This window comes from Zootermopsis nevadensis, unplaced genomic scaffold (assembly GCF_977971745.1).
Source record: "Zootermopsis nevadensis isolate Lab colony 2312 unplaced genomic scaffold, Znev_1.0 Znev_ptg000017l, whole genome shotgun sequence".
NCBI lineage: Eukaryota > Metazoa > Arthropoda > Insecta > Blattodea > Termopsidae > Zootermopsis > Zootermopsis nevadensis.
In genome coordinates, this window is record NW_028259149.1 from 17366955 (window position 1) to 17383670 (window position 16716).

The 16716-nt window shown below is 34.8% G+C and overlaps 1 protein-coding gene across 1 annotated transcript; it reads right to left on the bottom strand.

Moving 5' to 3' along the window:
* Positions 1-1714: 1714 nt before the first annotated feature.
* Positions 1715-16648, bottom strand: Nmnat (nicotinamide mononucleotide adenylyltransferase). The gene is made up of 7 exons (XM_087350649.1): positions 16101-16648; positions 15425-15648; positions 15077-15262; positions 14800-14901; positions 12445-12599; positions 10577-10940; positions 1715-5837 (listed from the first exon to the last, which is right to left on the bottom strand). The coding sequence occupies exons 1-7, from the start codon at positions 16174-16176 to the stop codon at positions 5808-5810; spliced, it is 1137 nt and encodes a 378-aa protein (XP_087206775.1). The 5' UTR covers positions 16177-16648; the 3' UTR covers positions 1715-5807.
* Positions 16649-16716: the final 68 nt, after the last annotated feature.

Sequence of the window (16716 nt, forward strand, 5' to 3'; positions counted from 1 at the left end):
AAAATTTGTCGTACCCATTTGCCGTCAAGTTTATGTAATTTGTTCCTTAACAACTTTATCATTTGCTGTTCCATTTTTTAAATTCACTGGCTCCATCCCAATACATCAAGCAGCAAGTAATTAAATTAGTGGATATAAAATTATGTAAATTTAAAGAGAACACAATAGTTCTCCAAATAGCAGAGCTTGATAATATAGAAGCCCCTTGAGTACATATTAGGAATCTATACATATTCTAATTCTGACACAATAATGTATTAAAATAAATTTAGCAAAATTTTAATATTAATGCAAGTAAATAATACATAATGGGACTATCACAAGTCAACCCTATATGCAGTGGAAAATATGTGACACAGAAGAAGTGTTCACTTCATGATGATGATGATGATGATGATGCAGCACTAGTATTGGAACATGTTGCCAAGTAAAATATATGCACAATGAAGAAATGCAAATAAAATTGTGCTGACTGAATAAAGACTAACTTAACTGCTGTAACATACACAACAAAGATATCCCAGTATAAAATTAATCCTACCATGAATGATACATTTTCACTCTCTTCAAGACGAGTAATACTACTGTTTCAGCTAGCAGTCAGTAGATATTATGCTGCCCTACACTGCGTAATTCCAGTAAGTCAGATGACAGAACACCTGCATGGAGAACACGAGACTTTGGTCCAATTTCAAGCATGGTTGAAAAAATTACAGTCTCCAAAGGATAAAATAACCTTGGGGCAATGTTTCTCAATCAGTGATCTGTGACTTCCAGTCCACAGACTCTACTTAGTGTTAAGATTTCTGTCTTCTGGGTTATTGCGCTGTGTAGTCTGGTCGATGTTAACCAACGTTTCAGAGGTCATACTGCCTCCGTCATCAGGGCGATGAATCGCCCTGATGACGGAGACAGTATGACCTCTGAAACGTTGGTTAACATCGACCAGACTACACAGCGCAATAACCCAGAAGACAGAAATCTTCATACTCACCGCTGTGAGAACCTCAAGTCTACTTAGTGTTGTTATACCATGCATATTTTATCACAGCTGGAAAATATTCTATTTTATACTCAGTAACATTTTTATTTTCCCACTTCCCTTTAGTGACAGAATAATTTGTGTTGAATATTACAGCATTTTTTGCACAGTGTCACTATATCAACCTTTTCTTATTCAGATGATGGAAAATAGCAGTGGGTTTTCTGAGGACATTGCATAGTACAAAGAAGTCTAAAAATGTAATTATTATTATTATCACATCAAAATATATTTCAAATATAAAAATCAATGCTTTTACGTTGTAATAAAAACAAGATTTTTAATCACAGCCAGAAAAATTACTGCTTTCAAACAACAGCTTTTTTTATTGTTTCATGTTTTCAACTAAACAGAATGTGTTAACATTGCTATATTTATTTGCATTTTCTCTCTGTAAGACAACTGCAGTTACTTTTTCTAATTTAATACCACACAAAGACAAATTTTCATACTGTAAATAAGCTTAAATGCCATAGCAATATTTAAAGCTGTAAATTATCAGCAGTATTTGTGCTGTAGAATGAGAAACAGACTGGTACTTGAATTAGCAATGGTTGAGAAACACTGCCTTAGGATATATTTTCATACATGCACATGAATAAATATTCACAATTCTAATATTTAATTATATATCAATAACAATTTAAATATATGAGAAAATAACAACAAATGTGACAATTAAGTGCCTTGTGTTCAATGGCATTTTTAATTTGTTCCTTGTCTAAAATACACCAACTTCTACAAATGATAGTCATTTCGAGAACACATCATTTGTACAGGAACCAGAAATTTTGCAGGTTATACATTTACAATCCCATCAACATATTCCAGAACAAATAATTAACTGTAACCAAAAGAAATATGATAAATATTTTATAGATAATAAATTAACACAGGACAGAAGATATTTGATCTTAACTAAATTTCACATAAAACTTTCAATCCTTTTGTTTTATCACATACTGAAAAAGTAAAAGAAAATCTTTTCATAAATGTTATTCTAATACTAAGAAACATTACAAATTTGTATATTACGAAAACATTACATACAATGGTACTGCCACTTTTAAATTAATTTAACAAATTCTCTGTTTACTTTATGCCTTTCAATATTAAAAGTCAAAATTTTTTTAAATTTCATGTTATCTAACCAAAATAGAATCTGAAAGTATGCATGAAGAAAATAGAATGTATGATAAAGATACATGAATAATTCAATATTTATACATTCCACATTACAGAGGATTTTCAAAGGGATCGCCCTCCATATGAAGTCATATAATAATATGAGGAGGCATCTGTCTTCCTAAACATATAATTTAAAAACAAAGGAACTAAATTTGATTTCACAATTATGACCTTATCCATCAAATAAAATTGCCCCTGAGATCCTACAGAGTTCTGATTTATTTTATGCAAAAAGTGTGAAGAGCCTGTAATTTCATTCATGGGCAGACAGAAAAAAATAGTAAGCCTACTGCCAATAGATAACTTCTTCAACTTCTCTGCACAATAATATAAGCAACTTCAAAATAACTGTGGCAGGAAAATTCATAAGGTTAGAGCTTCAACAGTAATGAAGAGTGAACTGAATCCATGTCAAAACATTTTAAAACCTAAACATTGCAAAAAGAAATCAAATAGCTGAGGGAGTTTAGTCAAAACTGAATATTTAACATTATACTTCACTAGTCAGCTACAAGTCACAGCAACATTTCAAAACCAAAGGCACACATACATCTTGCACATATTAAAATAACATTTTTTTTTTCTGAATTAAAGACTTTTATGTGATAATGTTTATTACCTCCTGGGTTCTTATTCACTGGCTTTGCAGACTATTATGGGTTTACTATTTTTAATATATTATAAGAGACATGCAAGATTATATTTGTATTCAAAGACAAATAATGCTTTTATCCTATACCCTGTTTCATACTGTAATAATAATTCAATTCAGTTCCTTATTTTAACGTGCTAACTCACAACTAAAAGAGCCAATTACAGACTATGCACAAGAGATAAAATAAATATAAAGAACATCAAACAATAACAAAAGTGAAAACTAAACTAAAATTTTGTACATATAATTAATCTAAACACTTTCTCATATCAAGACAGTGTTCTTAAAGACAACAACATAAATAATAATAATATTTATTCATCTGTTATGATACAAATAAAATGAGCGCATATTCATGAATTAAAGTTTACATTTCCAACATCTAACAAAGAGTCATATTTTAGTCACAAATTTGTTAGTCTTTAACGAGAAATGTTTTCTCATTTCTCTTGGCATGCAACAGCATATTTATTGCATCCAGTTTTATCAAAGCTGAGAGATTTGTCTTCAAATACAAACACTAAAGGTACTGTATTGGGGTGCCAGTATTTGACTACTTTCATTCCAGAGGGGTCTCAATCAAAATTAAACATAAAAACAAATGTTCCCAACACCCAGTCCTTAACTCTGTAGCATGGAAGCTACAAATTCTACTATTATATATACCATAAATGCAGATCCTCGTGGAAGTCCCCAGGTGACTATAATATTTAAAGATATAGTAAAAAGTTCTAGAATGCAGTAATTCTGATTAATGTAATGTGTTTAGGCTAGTACATTTGCATATTTGGTCTCAAAGCTCGTCATCATATGAAATACAACATTCAAATTCATGTCATAATATTCTATAAAAGTATGTTCTTCAAAGCTTTCTGCATGTCAATATTTCAAAGGTTATTGCTGTTACTCTCAAAGTGGTCTTGTTCTAAAAGAACAACCAACGAGAGAATATTACACGAATACAGTAAAACCATCTGAAACACAACCTGGCCTAAATCAAAACCGCTCTTTATCAGAGAAATCTTTGGTTCTTAGAACACAGATAAAACTGATCAAAGTAGTCTGATAAGTGTAAATTGTTTAACACTTTAAAGCACAGTGGTAAATATATGAACCATTTCCTTTAGCATTCAGTAATTCAAGATCTTCTACAGAGTATGCATGGGTTTCATATGAATCTCAGGATAAACACAGTTGTTTCCCTGAACTGGATTAACCAGTTACCTTCATAATGGATACATATTTAATGATTCTCGTAGCAGCAAGTTATGAAGATGAGACCTTCTGGAATGTTGCAACACACAGCCTGGTAGAAATTTCCCTGATGATGGAGGCAGTAAGCACCTCTGAAATGTCAGTCAATTTCTATCAGACAACACATTGCAGCATTCCAGAAGACAGGCAACTTGAAATACTTTTTCTTTTTAAGGAAGGAACTGAATGTTTAAATATAATTTAGATGACTTACAGGCTTCAAAGGGTTAAAGTGGAAGTTGAATGGTGGGGAAAGGGGAATATTTGCCTTAATAGGCATTGGTTTTTGAGATTATAAATGTGTTGTAATTGTAATCCTGGAATTTATTGTTATAAATGAGACCCAAACGTTGAAAAAATATGTGCAGAACTCATCAAACTCGTAAAAATAGGACATTAGTCAAAAAGAAGAGAATAAGAAACTGAAAATGTGAATTTCTCACTAACATTGTAGTAATATCTGAACTGTGACTTCTATCGTGTGAAACCACGATGTATTACGCAATATTTTTTGTAGGAATAAGTACCTGTGCTAAGCAGAAACCTTGTCTGAAATGGAAAAGTGTTAAAGTTCCCTTGATTTCAGTTGTAAACATGTTCTAGTGTATGTTTTCTTTGAAGTATCATATTTTCAGTATTAAACCTACCTGGCATGATACCAGATTTACAACACAGAATATTTTAACCTTTCAAAGTATTAACATTTTGTAATTTAGTGTATCCTGCTAAAGTTCAGGATTTGACCAAGTTATGTTCCAATTATTTGTATGGTGCCACATAAAATTGTTAGTGATAAGCATAATTTTGTCATTACTTTATTTTATGGTCAAAAAGGATTTAACTTGTTGTCTAATGAAACATTCAATTTTATTTTCTTCTCAGTCTTACTAATGTGGCATATATTTGCTCTTAAGACCATGCACATACTTCAATTTGTGCATCTTCAGTAACGTCCCGTATTTACGTGCCACACAAGCGGTTTTTATGATCCACGTAAAATGGAAATATCTCAGGAAGAAGAATATGATATATGAGGTTCCTTCTGAGGAAACTACTAAATTACAAAATCAAACTTCAACTCCCTCAAACTTACAATGCACAGTCAATGAATAAGAGTCAGAAATAATTTGTTGACGGTGCCTTCATCTTTTCAAATTAAACTCATAAACCCCCCAACCTCTATAACTTAAGCCTATTATTATGGCCTTTGTAAGTACAAATACAGAAAATAATTAATACATTCCACTGTTAACTCATTAATGTCATATTTATGTTATCTTATCTGTATTATTACCAGAAAATATTAATCGCCAAGCTTACCACTGATAAAAAAACTCAGTTTATGAGTTTATGAAAACTCTTAAAGTATTTTTGCATTACATATTTCTTCCCAAGAATGCAATTACCACATAAAATCAGATCAGACCTTTACTCTTGAAGAACACAAACTTATTATTATAAAACTTGTTTCATATATCCTGCATGACTATAGCATTGTCTAAGCACAAGTTTGGATGTGATATTAATAATTAATATATGACTGGGTGTTAAGAACACTGTCCATCAAATGGTAAGAATATCATCACACTACAGCAGGCAAAGAAGAAGCGACAATGGCAGGCTTGCTCAGGGGTCGACTACATTTTCCAATGAGAAGAACCAGATCTCTTACAGTAGGCATGCAGGTCTGCTCAGCCCCTGCAACAACACAGATAACACATGCAACACACCATTACTGCTGCAAACATTTGCCTACACAACAACAGGAAATGTAATTTCTACACAGTTTTGCGTACCTCATCAGTCTTGATGTTTAGTACTGATGCAAATCTACTGTTGTAAAACTAATCGTACTACAGATACAGATGCAGTGGGTTAGATTGGACAAATATTGACCAAAGTGAATTTGCCTAACAACTTACCAAATTTCAATGAATAGTTTTGAAGATTAAAACTTGCAAGTAGATGGATACATCCTCCCCATTATGAGTTAATTTTATGCATTTTGTTAAAACAAATACATAATTATGTTCTTTACAGTGTAAAATAATACCATTTAGAAAAAATGTAGCCCCTCTCAAACATTGGAAATCAAATTACAATAAAAAAGCCAGATATTTTAAACTGCTCACAGGCAACGCAAGAGCCGTCCTCTTCTAGCCACTGCAGGTCTGGGTTAATAGAACCTTCTAGAAACAAGCTAATTATGTTGAATAAAAGATGTCATTCTTATTCTGCAAGATTTGTTGTGAAAATTTACAAGTACCAACTGTTTAGAGAAAGTAACAATGTCGTAGCCGATCAGTCGTGTATGTGTGTGTGCGTTTAAAGAGGACATTCTTTGATGTCCAAGAACAAGGTTCAGTTAGACTGTCATACATGCAGCACTGGACTGAACCACAGTAATTATCTTATGGTAATGCGCTTGGTGAAATATTATGGTTAATCACATTCCCTAAATAATAAGTCAAACGGGCTGGTAAATACACATGACATTTAGTTCTCTGGACCTTGCATCCATATACCACTTGTCTCTTGGTAGTTTATTTATTTAGTGTTCTGTCTGACGACAGGTCCATATGAACAGGATCCTTCCATCCTTTTCTCTGCCACGGAGGAAAACTCCGTGTTGCCTTGCCCAACACAAGTTATAAATTCGGGCACCGCCAGGAATCGAACCCGAGACCCCAGAATTACAAGGCCAGCGTTCTAACCGCTAGACCACCGTAGCATTATTATCCAAATACTAAATTTTTAAAACAGTCACATCTGGACTTGACACCATCAACTGCATACTTGCAAATTTCTCATTAGGCAAAATCCCCCAAAATCAAAGTTCATTCTACAGGTAAAGCTAAGCTGGCTAACTAGCCCCTTTTATTTACAAAAACATGATTTATATGAAATCTGAAATTTTCTAGTTGTGATGGACCCTCGACTCAGTTATCCCCAAACCAGATGTCTTGTTGTTCTGTCCTACCTAGAAAACAATCATAGAACATGAAGGAGGGGCTACTTATGTTGCAGGGGAACACAAATACCCGTCAGCCAATCTTGTCACTCGCTCTGTCAGTCTCAGGAATGTGGAGTTTTATTTCTTACTGATTTGGTTTACTGCCCATAAACATATGATTGTTATGATTTTATACATGTGGGGAAAAGCATCTGATGGCAATTTGAGTTATATATGATATTCAGTTACATTTAGAAAGATCAGACAGTTGTTCATGTACTAAATTTACCAGATTAATCTAGATAGGCAATGTAGTATTGAATGAAATGGAAATATATTCATGAACGATGAATAGGTAAGGATTTGGAAGGAGACAGACCTGGCCTATTTTAAGGTACTGTCTTGGCACATATACAGACTAGAAAATAACATGGAAAACCCATTCAGATAGATGGTTCTCACAGACATGAAGCAAGAGAGATAACTGAAAAGATCATTTGGGACACCTAGGAATAGACAGGAAAATAATATTAAAACGGATATTAAAGAAATAGAGTAAAAGGGTAAATGCTACATTCTTCTGGCTCAGTACAGGGTCCTTTGGTGGGCTCATGTGAACATGCAAAGACCCCTTGGATTTTATTCAAGGTGGAGAATTTCTTGAATAGCTGAACAACTATTAACTCCTCAAGAATAAGTACCTAGTTTATGAAACATAACCACTCAGCCACAATATTTGATGGGCAACTCTAGTAAGTTCACTAATAATGAAAACATCAACATGGTTCATTAGTCAGACTCTATAAAATGATGGAACTGTATCAGAAGTCACAAGCAGTTTCTGGGCCTCTAAAGAAAAGTATTTTACTCATAAAATAAGCAAACAAACAAACTATTAATTCTATAAAAGACACTAGTGTTAATAGTTTGTTTGTTTGCTTATTTTATGTTCTAATACACTACACGGTATGCAAAGTTTTAAGATTATTTTACTCATATTATAGTAAAAAGGCCGTGCCATAAAAACCATGTTCAAGATTTGTCCAACATTCTCAGGTATAAGAATTTACTTTATAATATTCTTACTTAATCTCTTATCTTAATCATTTGTGAAAATAAAATCAACTGAAATTTGTTTGGTCCAATTACCATGCACATTAAGGAAAGAAGTGAACATTCTATAATTTGAAAATATTTATGATCAAAGATTCTTTGAAAAACAGAACTAGAGGTGCTTCATTTTGCAATATTTACCATTGTGACCAGCTATTTGAATTCCTAATTAACCTATCACAAAATAATTTATTCAAAATCAGTACTATTCCTAAAATAAACTACTTTCCTTCGATGCTAAAATTGTGGCTCGTATCACATTCACAGATATATGTACAAGTGTTATAAATTTTATCTAAACACAGTGAATCAATTTGAGAATTATGACAGAAACAATGAGAAGAGGTAGTAATAAAATAATTACTTATTTTTTAGACTTACAGTAATTAGTTTTATAAAAAGAAGCACTTAGTTTTAAATATTTTTGGCACTATAGGAAGAATACATACCCTATTCCATCAATATATTTAATATACGACACACAGGGAAAGCTTATGCACAATAAATATACAGTCTACTGTATTACTTACCTTTTGAGACACAAATAAGCTGTCATAACATACTGGTACACAATTATTCTGGGAACAGCATTTTAAAATATCAGGTCAATGCCCAGCACATACCATTGATCAGTCAACTGTTGTGAAGAGGGGAGACTGGTAAAATGATGGACAGTGGTATATAATACAGGGACAACAACGTATAGCACACTTGGAGGAATGAGAAATACATACAAAATTTCAGTTGGACATCATTTCAAGAGAAGAGAAAAGACCACTTGAAAGACCTGAACATAAATAACTGCATGACATTAAAATGGATCTTGGAGAAAGAGGTTGTAAAGCTTGAAGGTAACAGAGATATTCTGACCAGAAACCTCAAGGGAATGATCATGTGGAAGACCTAGGCACACATGGGAGGATAATATTAAGCCAGACCTTTGAGAAGTAGTGTGTGTAGTTAAGACCCCGGATAGGATCCAATGGCAAGCTTTTGTGAACATGGTCATAAACTCTGAGTTCCATAGGAGCAGAATAATTAACTTTTTCAAGGAAGACTTTGTACAATTGAGTTAGATATGAAATGGTCTGAGCTAGCTCAGCGGAGGGTTCAATGTCTGGCTTTTGTGAACACTATGGTGATGCACTTCCAGGTTCTAGGTAAGCACAGCATTTCTTTATGAGCTCAATAATTATAAAGTGTTAAGAAGATGCTGTACTATGACATAAGTTAAACTTTTGCTCAATGGTATATAAAAATACAATACAGGAGAAGTAAATTATCCCTATACCAGTATGTTATTACAGTGTTATTTCTATCTTAGCTTACTCATATTCAATTTCAGTTCCGGGAGAAAAGATCTGGCTATTGGCTTCAAATCAGTTAAACTGAAAAATAATGTTGGAGAACTACATGGAGTAATACAATCATGTGCATTCCTCACAAGATGTAAAGAGTTGCCACACATACATCAGTGATCATTGTAGTGTCTTCTGGGTATCACACCATGTCAAATTGGTAAAACCCACCAACAATTCAGAGAACTTGCTGCTTCCTTCTTAAGGGTTAACAGGATAAAAAAAAAAGTAGTACCTGCTGGAAAATAGCAGACAGCCACAAATTGTGACTGGGCAGAAATATAAGATGAAGTTGTATAAAGTGAAGCTTTCGCTGTGACTGAAGTTGATGAAAGACTCTCGGGTTACAGGCCGCATCATGTTGCTGAATGGTGAATAAATCATATCTTCTGCCGTTTTGAGAACAATCTCTGCTCTCATCCTCAGTGCTGCTACATAACAAATCTGATTCTTTGTAACACGCTCGCCAGTTCCCATCAGCGAGCGCACTACAAAGGATCAGATTTGTTATGTAGCAGCCCTGAGGATGAGAGCAGAGATTGTTCTCAAAACAGCAGAAGATATGATTTATTCACCACTCAGCCACATGATGCGGCTTGTAACCCGAGAGTCTTTTATAAGAAGTAGTTCTGGCACACTGTAAATTTTAAATGATTACAACTATAATTACTGTTGCTGGCACTGACATGTGGTGTTCTCTCAGATGGTCAACCATCCAAGCATTGACCATGGCCAATATTGCTGCTAAATTGAGGGGGGGCGGGGAGCATAAAGAGTCATGAGTGACATTACCAGTTCAACACAGTGCGACAGAAGACACTACAGTGAATACAGACCACCATTTAAACTTTAAACATTTCTTCAGATGCTGGTTCATAAAGTAATATGAACTACACAGTTGTTTCTTTATCACTAATAACCTTGATTCCATCTTTGGTAATATGAATTTTTACACTTGCCACAGGTTCCTCTGTAATTTTTGTTCCTGTTGTATCATTTGTGTCCATGCTCACCTTCTCAGCACGCACAATGTTATTTCCTTTCTGTGTTGCTATTATCTGAACTGCCTGACCTGGGTAACCCATAGTTATTGCCGACCTCCTAGAATTTTCTTCATTACCAGTTTTTTCTGCATATCGAGACTCCGTCTCGTTTCTTTCCTGTTCAATGTTTTCGACATGAATACATGCTGACGGACCATTCGACAACGGAGCTCCTCCAAACCTAGTGCATGTCGTCATCTGTTCAACAGTTACTGATTCAGAATAATCATACTTCCCATAATTATAAACAGGACTTGGGGAATCCATATTTACATCACTTGGAGAAGGCGTAAGGAAACATGTTTGAGACTGACAGTCTGGATACAAGTACTTACTGTTTTAATCCATTTGAAGAAAATCCATCAATAATAATGAAAGCATTGAAAAGAAAGACAACATAATCAGTTTAACGTACCATTAGGCTTTCACTTCTATTATTATTAATTTCAACACTAACACTGAGGTCCTTTCTGCTACTCTTTTCAAGTGGAAACTGTGCTAATGCAGAAATATGTTAGCACACTCACATTCTGTGACTTTGGCAATATTTAACTCGTTGCGTCCTAACAAAAGGTTAAAATTATGGGAATATTTAAATACCAAACAGTTAACACATCTATAAGATATTTGAGTCAGTAACCAGCCACGATCCGATACAGTACAACTCCAGTCTCTCCTAATACTGCTACGATATTACTTCTTGGTCCAATAAACACAACATTAACAGCACTACGAAATACAATCATATTAGCGACAGGCGACACAACAACCGATGAAGATAAAATATGAAGGACGAGAACACGATAAGAAAAATGAGAACTGAAAATCATCATTAAATATCTGTAAAAATCAGTAATTCAGTAAAAAGTTTATAACATAACACCTGATGACCGCTATATATAGCCGAAACATGTCGTAAATGTTCCACATGTAAATCGAGTACTCGATAAGGAACTTTTAATTATCTTATATTGTGATTGACGGCTAATTTTAATATAGTTAACACATCACTGATTTTAAGTAGTCTTAGCCTAATGGTTATTCAAAAATGACTACTACACTACGCAGTGCCCTTTAATTCTACAAATGTTAGGTGATAATGTTTCAATCTACTCATTTTATATCCACAATTGTATTTTAAACACCGTACAAATCTCACAAACAGCAACAGCTACACTAACCAGCCAGCTAGTGGCTCCAATTTTTATAATATGACCAGACAGTAAAGTTGTTTTGGTTTCTATACAAAAATATAAACACTATGTGTTCTACGTTCCAAAGACAACATAATGTTTTAGAGTCGAAATTAATCAAGTACGTAACACTACTTTCCACAATTCAGGATTTAATTTTTAGCTTATGAAAGCAACAAAATTGCAAAATATACAGCACAGTTTTTTTTCAAAATATTCTATTCAATAAATTTAGGATACAATACAATAACGAAAACTGAAATACATTTAACATTGTCTATAGGGGGTTTCAGTTGGAAATTTATAAAATATTAGATGTCCGTCTTCTGGGTTGTTGCGCTGTGTAGTCTGGTCGATGTTAACCAACGTTTCAGAGGTCATACTGCCTCCGTCATCAGGGCGATGAATATGCCAATGGGGTGTGAGGAGCTGGATTTATAGGCAGGGAAGTGAAAGGTGTAGCAATAACCCAGAAGACGGACATCTTCATACTCACCGCTGTGAGAACCTCAAGTCTTACATATAAAATATTACTTTGAAATATATGTCAATGTGAAGTGTGCTACAAGATTTTGCAGCAACAGAAATTCTTACACAGTAAGAGAGTACTGAACTTAAGCACATGTAATACAACAGGATACTCACTTATCCTTGGTGCCGTACAATCCATGCTTGCGGATGTAATCAATAACAGACTCTTGAAGTAGATATTTGACACTCTCAGAACGTCTCAAGGCTCGCCGAACTTTTGTAGAGCTCACCTCATTTATTATCCATTCAGTCACAATGTTTATATTATTCTGAGGAACACAAATGTATCAATGTTCATTGCATGCATTTTTAAGGGCCACCCTACTTTCAAATATTCATCCTATTTCATAGACTTCTACAGTACCACCTTAATTATCCAAAATCAAAAAAAAAAAAAGTTCAGTTTAGTCTGGAAAGCAGCAGCAAAATTTTGGCGATGCAACTTGTTCCACAAACTTTTGAACATGTCAGGATGCCCAGTAGCCTGGCCAACATTCATACTAGGTAAATTTCAATTATAATCCCCACACTACTGTTAACAGAAATATTCTCAGTACTAAGAAACTTACTAGGTAACTCTCTGGTAATAGAACTCAAAAAGTTCAATTCTACCTTGTAAGGGTCTGAAATATTTTTTTGTTCTTAAAGTTTGTTCTATGCTCATTAGTATTTTCTTTCAAATATTCTCTTTTTGGACCTGAATTTTGTACTAGCACATTTTAAATTATCCATTTTATCTCCATTCATTTGACATACATTCTGTAAACTCTAATTCCCAAATGTCATTTTGAAAACACCTTCCGTCCCTACCTTTGCATCGAAATCTCCTAAAAATGTTTACGCAGTGCTTAGGGAACTGATTAGAAAAATGCCCTACTTCCTCATAAGATATTCTTTGTATCACCATATTTATCTTAAACTGGTTCATGTACATTCAGAAAAATATTACCATACCAACAGCCTCTTACTGTTGTATGTGACAACCTGTTATTAATAAACTTGTCCCTCTAGGCACTAATATAATTCCTTATAAATAAAATTGCCTGTCCATAATTGCATTCCTTCTTCCATTAAAGAATGTATAATTGACTGATGGTTCTGTGGTACTCTTGTTCCAACTGACATCCTGTATGCCTACTAAATCTAACTTACATTTTTGCTATTTCTCTTGATATTATTTTCAAACAACCTGATGTATAGAGACTCCTGACATTCCAAGCTCCAAATTTCATGTCAACTTTTACTGGTAATGTTGTTCTAAAGAATATGTCCAAGTCTGGAGATCCATTTTTTATGGTGCAGAGCTGTTAGCTCCCTGCCCAACCCACGAAGCTAGAGAATCACCCCTTTTCAACTGTCTATGACTACTTATTGAATATATTTACACCTAACCTCCTATCCATCCTCCACTCTCATAACATGATCTAAAATTCATCTTCAAATTATCTTCCTATGTCCCTCTTTACTCTTCTAAGTCACTGGTTTCCAATAGGTTTTACTATTTGCATTTCCTGTCTCCCTTACCCAAGCAACATGTCACTCATAGTTTCTTATTTTGTCTTCTTCTATGAAGATATCCGTCTTCTGGGTTGTTGCGCTGTGTAGTCTGGTCGATGTTAACCAACGTTTCAGAGGTCATACTGCCTCCATCATCAGGGCGATGAGTATGAAGATTTCTGTCTTCTGGGTTATTGCGCTGTGTAGTCTGGTCGATGTTAACCAACGTTTCAGAGGTCATACTGCCTCCGTCATCAGGGCGATGAATATGCCAATAGGGTGTGAGGAGCTGGATTTATAGGCCGGGAAGTGAAAGGTGTCTTCTTCTATCTTATTTCCATTTCATATGGGTTGATGGCCCTCATTACATAGATTATCATGTATGAATGTTGTTGTTGTTGTTTCTTGGTCTTTGAAGTGTGCATTTGTGAGTAGTGAGTGACCAGCCCACTGACTCTGCTCAATCCTGATTTGACTGCCAGAGCCATCTAGCAGTGAATCAGGAGAGACTTGGGTGAGTAATGGCCACTGAATTTTGCTTACGAAACATCTCGTTCATGCTCGCAAGGTTCTCTTACATGCCGTAAATCTACGACATGGGACTGCCAGCTTTACTTCCCCTCCGAAGGAAGTTGTGCTACAGATTTTTATCACCTTTAAGATTCCGTCGACCTCGGCCGGGTATGAACCCGCGAACTTTGGGTCCAGTGGCAAGCACGCTAACCACTAGTCCACCAACGGCGACATGTATGAATGTAACATCCTACATTGCTCACTTACTTCATCCCTCTTAGATACATATATTTTCCAGAGCACTTTGTTTTTGAACATTCATAATTTATGTTCTTGTCTCCAAATACAAAACCTCAACAGCCATAAAAAACAAATTAACAACAAATTATTATAAACACACCCATATATTATCAACAGAATTACATTACATGAATAGAGCACAGTGGAAGATCTAGTTACCTGATATTTTGTAAGCAAATCTGACTCATAGATGAATTTATTTGGATTGTTCCCTTCTCTTGTGATAACTACCAAGCCATGTTGACCCACGATCGTGTCAATCTGAAACCACATACACAATGCCTGGTTTATACAAAATCCTTTCATTCTGATAGTGTTGTAACTTGCAGAGATGGGCACTATTATGCACTATTCCAAAAAACATACCTTAAAATAATTTTATAGATGGAAATCCTAGAAAGAAATGTAAATATTTCAAATAGTGATAAGTACTCACATCATCATCTTTCCAAAGTCCAGGAATTCCAAAAGATTCCAGTAAGTCTGCACCACATAACAGTTTAACCTGGACTGGTCCACCAGAACAGAACTTGACATCATCTGGTATCCACAAAAAATCATCACGGCGTTGCCGTTTGTTAGGAGACTCATTATTGGAATTCAATATTGAATTTAAATGGTTCTAAAACAATAATTGTAAGAATTTTGTATTAATAATTACATTTACCTTTTAAATGTGTCACTTTTGCCGACTCACAGTGACTTACAGTAACCAACACTATTACAAAGAACAATGGAAAGGCCATGCCACAGCACAGCCACCAAATATCCACATAGTATTTACCTGATGATATTGAAGTACAAGCCTAGTTCTTGTCCACCCTTCTTGATGACACTCCCAATCTGATAAACGGATCCAACTGGAATCTTGGAGTGCTAAGCGGAGCATTTCACAGCGATGTGTTGCTGACACCAGCTCTTTCTTACCATATGAATCATGAACTGGTGATACAATTCCACCTATTACATTATGGTAACCAAGCCTCTGCAGATGGTCCCGAGCAATTTCTAAAAGTAAAGAAAAAGATGTACCTCTTTTTTTTCCATCACAATACGGTGCTAAGAGCACCCCACAAACACATGGTCACTCTACTGTAGCATTGCTCCACCTACTCTATGTTTACCTTGAACGTAATATATCGTTAGACAGCAATGTTTACATCAACTTCCCACTCTCCATTACGGAAGAATTCTATGAAAAGTGCTGAAAATTTAATCCGCCGATTCTAAATTACCTAACCCTTTAACCTGTCACAAGTAAATAATTCTAAAGATGGTTACTAGACCTAACCCATTCTAACCTTAACTTACTCAGTCTTACAAAATCGATCGATATACAAGCAACTGTTATACAGTGATATCAACACAATCATAAATCAGTACGACAGCAAATAGCTATAAATTACTTTGCATGAACGCAGTTCAAACGATAAACCTTTCAAAACAATACAAAAACTTACCAAACATTCGGAGATGCATATTCGTCGGTGGATTATATGCACCACATGCAAGCAAAACAATATTTGGAGGTGTCATGGCTAAAATTACCGGTATGACTTCAGTCGTTTCATTTACACTAAATACCTGTTCACCACGGACAACACGCAACCATTATAACTCTAAGGTGAACAATAATTAAAAAATGTGACATTTCAATGACTGACCTACTTCACATTTATCCGAACATATATTACGCCACGACCAACTACCAACTACCACCGACTGTACAGTATTAGGATTAAGATAAGAAAACGCTGGGTAATACACAGTTCGCTAAGGTCGGTTCAATACAAAATCCTGGTGGTAATAAGCATAGATGTAAACAATGTTCATGCGCAGCAGATGTGACGTAAGCGCGACCATTTCTACAGTAGGCGCGAAACAACTCCAGAACGGATAAACCTACCCAAACTACAATATTTCGCGCACTATGTGGCACTTTAATACACTAATAAGTAAAATACAGCCGAAATTAAAATAAAATCAAAACACCGCCAGACCCGTTCGAATGCCAGTTTTGGTTGCTACAAAGAGTGGCACTAAAACGGGGTGTACTGTCGTCGGTACGTTCGCTTA